Here is a 13,029-nt window from a genome sequence, read left to right as displayed (position 1 = left end):
GAAACCGGCTGCGTAGGCGCAAAGCCTGCACTCCCTTCTTGGGGGCGCAAAGCACACTGGGACTTGCAGTTCGCGGAACGGCTTCCTAGTCTGTCTCAGTCAACGTTATTATTTCGTCTGCTTGCTTAGGGTATTTGGAAGCATTGATTTCCTCTCTGCTAAGCAATGGATTTTTCAGCAGCTTCTGTTTATCACCCTACCTTTCCCGAGGTGCTTGTGGTCAGAAGACTACAGTACCCACAATCGTTTTAGTGTAGCTTTAAGGTTGGGTGTGTTTACTTTTTTCAAATGGGAGGAGAAGAGAGAGGGTGGGAATCTTGGGTGGCGTGGTCTAGATACACGGAGACGAACTGTTTATGGGCACCTTATGTGGCACGTAGAAGGACATTTCTTATGCTTTAAAAACTGGATTTCTGCCCATTTAACAAGAGCTAGGGGAATGCAAACAGGGATTGTAATCTGTATTTGACTTTATTTACATTAAAAAAAGTCTTTTTTTACCTTTCAAAAACAAAGTTTACTACAGAAGTTTTGTGCCTATGGAAGAGCTATCATTATTTCAACAAAAGCTGCGTATATATTAAAATTTTCTCTGTGAAACGATCTTAGTCATCTTTAGTATATACTCAGAAACTCACTCAGAAAAATGTAGGTAAATGTTTTTAGCTTGCTCATAGGCTTTGGAAGCCATATGTGGGCCTCCTGAAATTTTATACAGGATTTGGGATTTGTGTACGTTTTTCTGTTGAAGAATTTAACAGATTTCATGAATTTATCCAGCAGGTCAAGTATCCTAAAAAACGTTTTGATCTGCAGGTTAGAGATGCTGCTTGGAATTACTGTTCAGGAAGCTCACTTGGGCCGTCAAGGCCGTGTTTATGTATGTGAGAACAGAAGCCTAAAGAAATGCTTGTTCTTTCTTGAAAATTTATGTTTTATAGTCTTCAGCCGTGTAAAAGAATACTAGAACATCCAGGTTCAAAGAGTATTATTTATACTCTTAAGAAGTCAGCAGAAAATTGTCACAAAGAAAAACTTAGTTTAAGAATAACAAGGTCTTAACTTTCTTCAAGTTGTGATTTCACATTGCTGGGAATGGTTAGTTTCCCCCTCCCAATTTTTCTGAAAAATTTCAAACATACAGAAAAGTTAGAAATATAGAGTATGGTGACCATTTATGTCTTCCACATGGATCCAATAATTAACATTTTGCCACAGTTGCTTTATCTTTTATTTCTCTTTAGAAAGCGAAAGTGAAAGTGAAGTAGCCCAGTCGTGTCCGACTCTTTGCGACCCCATGGACGGTAGCCTGCCGGGCTCCTCTGTCCATGGGATTTTCCAGGCAAGAATACTGGAGTGGGCTGCCATTTCCTTCTCCAGGGGTCTTCCCAAACCAGGGCTTGAACCCGGGTCTCCTGCATTGCAGACAGACGCTTTATTGTTTGAAGCTGCTTGTGCTGTGACTTAACTGCTAAATAATTCTAAGAATAAGGACATTCTCCTAATAACCAGAGTGCCAATATAAACATCAAGAAAATAAACAATAATTACATCATCAAATATTTATTCTGTGTTCAGATTTCCTTAATTGCCTCAAAATTAATTTTTGTAGCTGATATTTTACCAGTTCAGGTCCAGCTGAGGTATATTTATCATACATATTTGTTAATACATTATATATATTTTTGTATTCTCTTTTAAAGTCTAGAACATAGGTTTTATTAAAAGAGATCTTTATTTATTTGCCTTGCTGGGTCTTGGTTGCACACATGGACTCTTCAGTTTTGCTGAGACATGAAAAATATTAGTCACAGCATGTTGAATCTGGTTTCCTGAGTGGGGATTGAACTCTGGCACCCTGCATTGGGAACTTGGGATTTTAGCTACTGAACCAGCAGGGAAGTTCCTAAGTAAGATAAACAGTTTATTCGTGTTAACTTGTTGTATTAAGGGTTGAAGAGAATGATCTTGCTATTATAGTACATTTCTTTTGGATTCTCTTTCTCTTAAGTGCAAAGAGTTAATTTTTTCAGATTACCCCATATTAATCTAGATCTATTAACAGTATTTATAACTGTGAGAAAAGCCAGAAGGGATGCTTACCTGTTTTTACTTGAATGCTGTTTTTTAATGTCTTTGGAATAGTATTCTTGCTTGTGTGTGTGTTTGTGATTTTTCTGTGTAGAAAAAAAAGTTTTCTTCTCTTAGATGAATATGTTTATAAATTGTCCTAAAATGTGTGATTTGTCCTTTTTTGTGAAACTTGGATGTAATGGCCCTTGCTACAAGTAGTGTGGTTCAGAAATGTACAGTTTAGCATTCAAGATTCTCCATGATTTTCCTGCCTTTGTAATCTCAGTTTTCTACTGTGTACCTAATCCTTCCAAAGTGAATTGGTTGCTTCCATTACTCACTGGACCTTACTTACCCTTGCTTGTTCATTTCCATAATTTTGGTTATTTTTTTTCCTTCTGTCTAGAAATGCTCTTTTGCATGTTATCTCAGTGTCACAGCCTCCCTTATCTTTTAGGCACAGCTTGAAGTAGTTTTCCCCTGCTTTGACTACTCATGACTCTTTATCTATACTTCTCTTACGGCACTTTCTGCTTTCTATTTTGAATCACATATATTTATTGTTTCTGTGAGATGGTACATAACTTGAGATAGAATCTATGTCTTTGTGATCTTATATTCTCCTTACTGCTGATCATTTAATTGGTGTTCAGTAAATAATTATTAACTGAATAATTAAATGTTCTGTAGTAGTAAATATCTTCACTTTCTTAGTAATGGACAGTTGATTCAATCAGATTAAATCATAGCTGACATTAGCTCTCTATGGAATCAGTTCCTGTAGATACAGTTTTAATATTTAAATATGACCATTGTGTGTGTGCTCAGTCGCATCTGACTCTTCACGACCCCATTGACTGTAGCCTGCCAGGATCCTCTGTCCATGGAATTTTCCAGGCAAAAATACTAGAGTGAGTTGCCATTACCTGCTTAAAAGAATCTTCCCAACCCAGGGATTGAGCTGAGTTTCCTGCATGTGAATCCTGCATTTGCAGGCGGTTTCTTTACCTCTGTGCCATGCCATCTTGGAAGCCCCAGATATGACTACGCTGCTACTGCTGAGTCACGTCAGTTGTGTCCGACTCTGTGTGACCCTGTAGACGGCAGTCCATCAGGCTCCCATTCTTGGGATTCTCCCAGCAAGAATATGGAGTGGGTTGCCATTTCCTTCTCCAGTGCATGAAAGTGAAAAGTGAAAGTGAAGTCACTCAGTCGTGTCCGACTCTTGGCGACCCCATGGACTGTAGCCCACCAGGCTCCTCCGTCCATGGGATTTCCCAGGCAAGAGTACTGGAGTGGGTTGCCATTGCCTTCTCCAAAATATGACCATAGATACATTTAAATTTTTCCAGCACTACAAGAAATACTGTGTGTGCTTACTTTTAACCTCGTTCCTCAAACCCACCTTTCTGATTAAATTATTTAGAATATGGCTCTAGAAACCTTTTTACCCATACTGGACTAGACATGTTAGCATTTCCTGAACTACCTCCTAAGATCTTTAGAAAAACTGAAGGAAGGATGAAACCGAAGTGTTACTGAGAAAGGGCTACCCCTTGGGAGATAACCATTGCCCTGAAATCCTGGGTCTTAGCCCAATCTGCCTCATAGCTTGACTAACAAGAAATTGTGTTTGTAAGAGTCACATTCTGAGCTATACAGGACACTGACTCCAGGGGAACTTGAGATGAACTTTGAAGGGAGATTGTGAGGAAGAGGGCAGTAATTCTGTGAAAAACTTTCTGGGCTAGTGTAGAAAAGCTGAACCCATCTCTTTATCATGCTCTTTGTTCATTTTAGCATATTCAGTCAATGGGGCTGTTTGATCAAGGAAAGAGAACCTGAGAGTTTCGCTCCTTCTGGAAAGGACTTGCAGGTGCAGAAAAACTAGAATTACTGCTTATTTTTGTTCTTTAAAAAAAGTCTTTCACTCCTTTCTGGCTTTTTTGGGTTTAGCTTTTTCCTGTAAGGGGCTATGAAATTAATTCTTGAGGCTGAATGTTGCTGGTAGTTAAATGGCCATCTCTACACAATAGAGTATACATTTGGGGTTAACTGAGGGCCTTACGCTCTCGTCAACAGCATTCCAATGAGTGTATTTTGTTGGAGTCTGAATGGAAGAGGAAGGCTGCCGGAAGAAGTTGCTCAGACAAGGAGTGATGGAACACTTTAAACTCCCTTGATACCTTTAATATGAGCATTCTATGGAATCCTACCCCAAGCAGAGAGACTTCCTGGTTTAGTCTAGCAGAGGTGATGGCATGACAGGTTGCTATCTCTACCTCAGGCTCTTCCTCAGCAATTACATAAAAGATGCCACAGATCAGCTGTGCTCTTCTAATATCTAGGAGTACAGTATTTATTGATGATAGTGTTTTCTTTCTACCTTGTTTTGTAGATTGGTCAAAAGAATGGATTTTACAGAGGCATATGCTGATACATGCTCCACGGTTGGACTTGCTGCCAGAGAAGGCAATGTTAAAGTATTAAGAAAACTGCTCAAAAAGGGGCGTAGCATTGATGTTGCTGATAACAGGGGATGGATGCCAATTCACGAAGCTGCTTATCACAACTCTGTAGAATGTTTGCGGATGTTAATTCGTGCAGGTAAAGTTAATTCACGGTATGAAAGGCTGGACTTGCAAGTTGGATTAATAAAAAAAGTGATAATACATGACTTAACTAACAGTAAGGCTTGTTTACCTTTCTGTAGTCATACAGTGACTGCACCTGTGTTATTAAGAATGGTTAGATTGCCCACCTTGAATTATGTAAGTGTGGTGTTCCAGCTAGACATCTATAAATGTTGTCCTTTATATGGAAGTGCTTGTGCCTGGCTGATTTTTCTTGCTAAGCCAGGTGATGTGGCAAAAGTATCTGCTGTTTTAATTTAAGCATTTGGTAGTTACTGGTTATGTTTGTTTTTTATTCTTTCTCCAAAGAAAAAGAGCAGTGCTGCTGAAATTGAGGATGTGAGTATATTAGTCTTTTTTAGAAATACTTTATGGTTTCCTTAATTTTGGGACTCTCTGCAATTAGTTTGCTTTTATATTTAATGAAGATACAGAAGAGAGTGGGACGGACAAGATCTCTGCTTTTATGGTGTTTTTAATCCTGTGAGGGTGGAAACAGACAGTAAATACTGAAACAGTTAAACAAGATAATTTCAAAAGGTGAAAGTGTTGTGGAAAAAACAAAACAGAGTAATGGGACAGAGAGTAATCATGTACATCTTTTTCCAACTCTGTATTTGATTGACTTCATGCTCATAGGTTGAGATCATGCTCATAGGTTGAGGTCAGCTATATGGAAATGTTTTTACCCCAGAACTCAGCCAGTGCTACAAACCAATTGCATAAACTTTTTTTTCCCTCTCCCTCTGAGCCAGTTACACATTTGCCAGCACACTGCTGAGTGAAGAGCTCAGTAAATGAGACTAAGCAAAGAGTTTGACACTTAGGGAATAGGGCATGGAAAGGGAACTGATGGTGATTGAGCCCTGCTTTGTGGCAATCATTGTACTAGATGCTTGATTTACATTATTTATCTAATAAATACAAAGCTGCTATTGAGGCATTGTTATACCCATTTTATTGTTGAAAAGATCAAGCAAAGCTTGATCTTTCTTTCAAGAGAAATTGACTTGTCAAAATTTATATAATGAACTAGGAAATTTGACTTGAATCCTTTTCTCTGACTCATGTTTTCCCACTATAGCATGCTTCCAGTGTTTAAGCAAAATAAACATTTTTAGCATTCAGTTAATTTAAACTGAGATTGAATATAACACTCCATGTTATGACATTTGGTGCACTGTTTACGTTTCATTAATCATGGAAACTCAGATTTTTCTTCTCTTTGTACTTACCATCACCAGGCATAGCTATTCAGAAGGTAGTCTTTTGGGGCTATAGCTCATCAAAATTACTGATTTCCTCATGGATTAGAAAAATAATCCTTACAGTGTTTTTGGCTTGGCTTTTTGTTTGTTTTGTTTTAAGGGATGAGTGATAGCAAGGCTAAAGTCTCTAATAATCATGATGCAGGCAGTTTGTCATGGCTGCTTTTTAAATCACATGTTCTAGAGTCTGTTATAGTTGAATGTTTAAAGATACTAAAAAAATAAGATTTATGACTCAAATTTTAAAATACGTGTGTTCAGAATTTGTTTAAAGTTAATTCTATAGCTTGAATTCCCAAACTATCTCTGGTGACAAAGGCATGAATTTGAATATTTGTTTCTGGTTAAAAAGCTCTTTCTAGATACCCTGTTATCTCTTTGTACATCAGTTTGTTTTTTTTTTTCTCTTTTTGGCCACTTAGAATGTGGGATCTTAGTTCCTGGATCAGGGATTGAACCCACACCCTCTGCATTGGGAACAAGGAGTCTTAACTATTGGAGCACAGGGAAGTACCCCCACATCAGTTTTATGTTACAATTTTTTTTCCTTTTAGCTGCTGAATAAAATTAGGCATGCTTTTGACTTAATATGTTTGAACTGGCTATGTAAATCATTTGTGTTTTCTTCTAGAAATTAAAAATACCATCTTCATTGTTAATGACTGTTTTTTTTAGACTTGATGTTTTTAGAGGATGAGATGGCCACCCATAGTTAACATAGTTGATATAAAGGTCAAATAAAATTTCTTGCTATTTTTATTAGAGTTCACTATTATAAAATAAATTTTGGATAAATCTAATTTATTTGCAGTATATACACAAGGATTAGGGTGGGCTCATTTGAAAAGACCCAGATGTTGGGAAAGATTGAAGGCAGGAGAAGGGGATGACAGAGGATGAGATGGTTAGACGGCATCACCGACTCAGTGAGCATTAGTTTGGGTAAACTCTGGGATCTGGTGATGAACGGGAAGGCCTGGCATGCTGCGGTTCATGGAGTCGCAAAGAGTCGGACATGACTGAGCAATTGAACTGAACTGATGAAGAGAAGAATTTCAGCAGTACGTGAACTGTGAACTTCTAGATGTTCAAGCTGGATTTAGAAAAGGCAGAGGAACCAGATATCAGATTGCCAACATCCACTGGATCATCGAAAGCAAGAGAGTTCCAGAAAAACATCTATTTCTGCTTTGTTGACTATGCCAAAGGCTTTGACTGTGTGGACCACAACAAACTGGAAAATTCTGAAAGGGATGGGAATACCAGACCACCTGACCTGCCTCTTGAGAAACCTGTATGCTGGTCAAGAAGCAACAGTTAGAACTTGACATGGAACAACAAACTGGGTCCAGATTGGGAAGGGAGTATGTCAAGGCTGTATATTGTCATCCTGCTTATTTAACTTATATGCAGAGTACATCATGAGAAAAACTGGGCTGGATGAAGCACAAGCTAGAATCAAATTTGCTGGGAGAAATATCAATAACCTCAGATACACAGATGACACCACCCTTATGGCAGAAAGTGAAGAAGAACTAAAGAGCCTCTTGATGGAAGTGAAAGAGGAGAGTGCAAAACTTGGCTTAAAACTCACCATACAGAAAATGAAGATCATGGCATCTGGTCCAATCACTGAATGGCAAATATGGGCCAACAGTGGAAACAGTGACAGACTATTTTTTTCAGAGGCCCAAATCACTGCAGACGGTGACTGCAGCCATGAAATTAAAAGATGTTTGCTCCTTGGAAGAAAAGTTATGACCAACCTAGACAGCATATTAAAAAGCAGAAATATTGCTTTCCCAACAAAGGTCCATCTAGTCAAACCTATTGTTTTTCCAATAGTTGTGTATGGATGTGAGAGCTGAACCATAAAGAAAGCTGAGAGCCAAAGAATTGATGTTTTTGAACTGTGGTGTTGGAGAAGACTCTTGAGAGTCCCTTGGACTGCACGGAGATCCAACCAGTCCATCCGGAAGGAAATCACTGGAAGGACTGATGCTGAAGCTGAAACTCCAATATTTTGGCCACCTGATGTGAAGAGTTAACTCATTTGAAAAGACCCTGATGCTGGGAAAGATTGGAGGTGGGTGGAGAAGGGGATGACAGAGGATGAGATGGTTGGATGGCATCACCGACTCAATGGACATGAGTTTTAGTAAACTCTGGGAGTTGATGATGGACAGGGAGGCCTGGTCTGCTGCAGTCCATGGGATCGCAAAGAGTTGGACATGACTGAGCAACTGAACTGACTGACTAACTGATGGAGAGAAGAAATAGGATTTTCAGAGGGTAGGAAGCATGTATATGACTTGTTCTAGCAGGTGGTGACATTTTCGGTCTTAGTCTTCTTTGAGTTTGGTTGTTCTGTATGGTTCTGATTCACTAACTAGAGAAATCCAACTAAAATGAGGCAAAAGGTCTATATAACCTAGAAGTCACTTCCAGAAATGTTTTCTGAATTCCCCTGGCTCATCTCTTAAAGTTTGTACTTTATTCAGGTCCTCTGCCTTTTAAAGAAAGATTATAAATAGAGCTTTTCTGAGTGATTCAAATTTAAAAAAAAGAGCAGTGGAGACTGGTCAACGTACAACATAACTGACTACGTTGTAAAAGTCTAGCTAGCATACAGTTCCACATAAGGAGGTATTTTTAAAGTGATGGTGACCTATGAACGTTTCTAGTCTTGAAGAATGAAGTGAGGTTTCTTCTGCTACTGATGACAGTGGCATCTTCATATCTGTACCAGTTAACCTGGTATTGTAGGTTAATCTTAAAAAGTTTCCCAAGCAGGTTTGACATTTCTGTCATTCTTTATGCTTGCTGTACCCTTGTTTTATATGATTCATAATTCTCTTGCCCTTTGTGGCTCAGCACTTGCATTATATTGTCTTTTATTATAGAATTTCTGCATTTTTGAACTTCATCTAATATTAGTGAACTATCAGAGATTCCTAAAGCAGTCTATTAGTACACTAAAGTATGAAGGTGCTCAGGCCTAATGGAAGAGTCTTAAATGGTGAGAAAGGCTTTGGCTTACCATTATTTTGGATCCAGAATCTAGCCTAGAAATCAGTCATACATGGCCTTCTCATTCAAGTTGGAGAACACTCAAGTGTAGTATAGATTACTTAGAAGTTTAATATGCATATATATATGTATTATATATATATATATAAATATATTTCACTTTAGCTTTCTGTATAAAGTTTTAGCACAAATCACAGATTTGCTTTTCTTCTTTCTTGTATTGGAAATTTGGTGTAATTGGTATTGACAGTTAATCATGCCATTCTATATTAAACCATTTGCTGACTAAAGGTTACTTAAACTTTTGTAATTAATTATAATCTTATGAACAAGTGCTTTTATGTGGCCAATAAATGATCTAACTCATAGTGCTTTATATTAGTTCATATTAAGAAAATATTATGCTGTTATACTGGGTATGATAACAGATATTAGAAATCCTTAGATAAATAAATAAGGCAATTTAGCTTAGTGAATAAGAATGTGTATTCAGGGTTATTGCAATCACTGTCAAGACTATCATGACAGAGGAAGAGAGCTGGCTAAACTTTGAACATAATGATAGTGAGAATTTATAGTCAAGGAACAGAGTGAGGAGATTCATGAATGGAAAACCAGTAAGAGGGGATATCAGGATAGGGGGATTCTTGCTAAACTGACTCAGTAGGATTTTTTTCTGGAACTGGGCTAGGGAGGCCAAAGATACGACTCGGGAGTATGGGGCCTGGGACAAGGTCTAGGCTTATTCAAGAAGGCTTAGGAGAGACTGGCTAAAGTTTTGTCAAGGAGAGGGTCGTCATCACTCCCCAGCCTCCTGACCAGCCTCCCTTCAGGTCCTCCTGCTCTCTGTTCTCCTTTCACATAAGGAGGACTCTTCACTGCCTCCCCTTCCCTGGCACCTGCTCATCACTGAGATGTCAGCTCAGGGGTCCCCTGTCCTCGGAAGTCTCTGTGGATCTCACAGACCTCAAGCTGGGTCTTCCTAACTAAAGATCACGCAGAAACTGTTAGAGTGTCTCCTGCATTAACAGAGTTTAGGATGGGGACTCTGTATTACAATCTCAGCCTATTGTCACAAAGGCATCACCACCACTGGAGGTTCTGTGAGCAGAGCATGAATACAGATGACTGGGAAACTACTTGGGTGTTTGTTTAAAAGTGTTAAGTTAATGAAAATTGCTTGTTACACTATTTTGCAATTTAAAGATAAGAGTGAAAAATTATAAGATTCAAAACCAAGTTAATATGTTGCTTTGAACTCTTAGTTCTTTATCAAGCTCTACAGCTATGTCAATATCTGCATTAATTTAAAAAGTACTCATGGGTGGATTTCCTCATGTTTTGTAGATTGTTTTTGTTAATAACAAGTAATACAATTAAGTTTAAGGGGAAAAAAAAGATTTATCTTCAGATGGATCACATTATTATATTATTCTAAGTTTAACACATAGTTTAATTTTTAAAGTCTAGGCTCCCCTCAATATTTTCCTTGTTTTATTTTTCTAAATTCTTTGTTATTCTTATTTACTCTCTCCAACCCCTATCAACATGAGTCACTTTATTAGTATTAAACCAGTCAATCAAGTAACATTCAGTTCTGTTGACATTTTGCTTAGAATTATAATAAATTTATTATTATTTTGGGAAGAATCAACATCTCTATCATTTTGAAATTTTCTTTTTGGAAGCTATTTATGTATCCGTATCGAACCTATATCTCTGTATAAATGTTCTATAGAAAATTTCAACATATATAGAAATAGATTATAGTTGTGTTTTTTTTTAAATTTATTTGGCTGTACCAGGTTTTAGTTGTGGCATGCAAAGTCTTAGTTAGAGCATATGGGACCTAGGTCCCTGACTAGGGATTGAAACCAGGCCCCCTGCATTGGGAGTGTGGAATTTTAGCCACTGGCTCACCAGGAAGTCCCTTAACGTGATAGTTTTGTGGATAGCTGAATAAATGTCCGTTTCTGACTAATCTGGGGAACGCTTTCTTTGTGATAGGAACTTTTAAAATATAACTACTCTATCTTGCCATTTAGTTGTGTAGCTTATAAAGTTGTAGGCTGGTTTTTTTTATTTATGTTATAGCTTAGACCCCCAGTTTCAGTAGTGAGTTATAAGAATTACTTAAAACCGATGATTATTTTAGTCAGGAGCATTAGTTTTAATTCTGATATTTCAAGAAAGATATTACTTAAAGCTTTTAAAATTTGTCTACTTTTTGTACTCTCAGAAGTGACTTCCCTAGTCACCTTACAGCCCATCCCTCTGTTCTGGGTTTAGAATATGATTGTTTTGGAAGCCAAGTAAGAGAGTTACCTTTTGTTGTGGAGTTTCAGAAAATTTAATGTGGACATTATTTCCATAATTTGAATGCTACCAAAACTTAGAGATTTTCCTAACAAACCCCAGAAAACTTAAAGTCAGTTAATTTATAAGTTCCTTATAAATTGTTTGTTACAATTCAGTTTCTTTGGAGTGCATTTTATTATTTAGAAATGCAGTCTTCATTAATGATTAGAACGTAGTTTTAGCTTAGAAAAGGTGTATTTTAAACTGCCTTCATTTTATTAGTTGAATGCAAAGAAATAATGCTACAGATGAGACCATTTTCCTTATGGAAATTAGAAATTCAAAAAATCAAGTTTGTTAATATTTCAGTAAATCTCTAATCTTGCTCTTATGTTTCCTTTTAATTCCTGCCACTCTCTTTCCCCCAATTACCAAAAAACAGAGGAGAAAATGAGTATGTGGGCAGAATCTGTGTTAAGACTACTGGAGAGCTGTTTACACTGTGACCCGTATAGAACTTTTTCTTGGTTTTCTAGAGTTTTAGACTATAAGAGCTCCCATTTATACTTATCTTTTAGTATTTTATTAAATTATTCTTAGAATCTTTGCTTTTTAATCCCAAGAAATAGAAGTGATATCTTCTAATTGATAGTTTATTCTTTCATAGATTCATCTGAAAACTACATCAAGACAAAGACATTTGAGGGCTTCTATGCGTTACATCTTGCTGCAAGTCAGGGACATTGGAAGATCATACAGATTCTTTTAGAAGCTGGGGCAGATCCGAATGCAACTACTTTAGAGGAGACCACACCACTGTTTTTAGGTGAAGTATGTTATTTGTGGTACAGATAACAATTTTTATTTTTTTAATTTTATATTTTGCTTAAGAAACTAAGCCAGGTTTTCCCTCAAGCTGTTGTATTTACGGCAAATATTATATTGCCATTTCTTTGATTTTGAAACCAGAAAGGTGTTTTTAAAGATTCTTCTTCATTTTCTACCCTTGGTTGATAGCATCTGGGAATAATCATCTTTTTTTGGGCGGGAGGATATCTTTAAATGTCTGTTTAAAGTTGTAAAATCTTTTGTAAATTGTAGTCACCATCATTGTTCTCAGTGTTGCTCTGAAGACCAGGTAGAGTTTAAATTGTAGCAGTAGTTACAGGGTTACCTGTGCATGTTTTATGTTTGCTTCTGTGTTTTCTTAGCATTAAAAACTTTAAGTTTTATGGAAGAAATTAACAGGCTAAATCTTTAACGCCAGTTAATCTGTTGCCTATATGGATCACTATTCAGACTTATTCCTTTACGTTCTATTTTTTAATTCATTAAGAACAGAGGCCAAATTCTAAAGGGCATACTTCCATTACCTGTCTTTTATTCTTCCCTGCTTATCTTTGATCATATTTGTCTTCAAGCACACTGTGGTCCATAAAGTTTAGTGGAACATGAGAAAATTAAGAGAATAAATTATTTATATAGAATCCAAGTATTTGGACTATAGTTTGGTTCTGCCACATGTTATTTGTAAGTTCGCTTATTTACTGTATGATTCAGTTTCCTCACTTACAAAATGAGAGTAATAGTACCTACCTAGTCTTTATTAGGCTGCAAATAAAATGTCTATGAAAGTAATTTTTCCTTGTGAATTTAAAAATACATATTCTTAAAATTGTGTACAGTAGAATTCATTCTTTTTAGTGAACAGTTGTGTGAGTTTTGAT

At 37.0% G+C, this 13,029-nt stretch overlaps 1 protein-coding gene across 2 annotated transcripts in view; it reads left to right on the top strand.

Annotated features, from left to right (window-relative positions):
- Positions 1-13,029, top strand: part of ASB3 (ankyrin repeat and SOCS box containing 3) — a 161,504-nt gene that overhangs the window by 81,472 nt on the left and 67,003 nt on the right. For both annotated transcript variants that reach the window (XM_052647499.1, XM_052647501.1), the window contains exons 2-3: positions 4,472-4,680; positions 11,970-12,128. In XM_052647499.1, the coding sequence (XP_052503459.1) occupies positions 4,472-4,680; positions 11,970-12,128 (368 nt within the window). The remainder of the gene's footprint in view (positions 1-4,471; positions 4,681-11,969; positions 12,129-13,029) is intronic.

Source organism: Budorcas taxicolor, chromosome 11 (assembly GCF_023091745.1).
Source record: "Budorcas taxicolor isolate Tak-1 chromosome 11, Takin1.1, whole genome shotgun sequence".
NCBI lineage: Eukaryota > Metazoa > Chordata > Mammalia > Artiodactyla > Bovidae > Budorcas > Budorcas taxicolor.
This window is presented reverse-complemented; position numbering and strand designations above follow the sequence as displayed.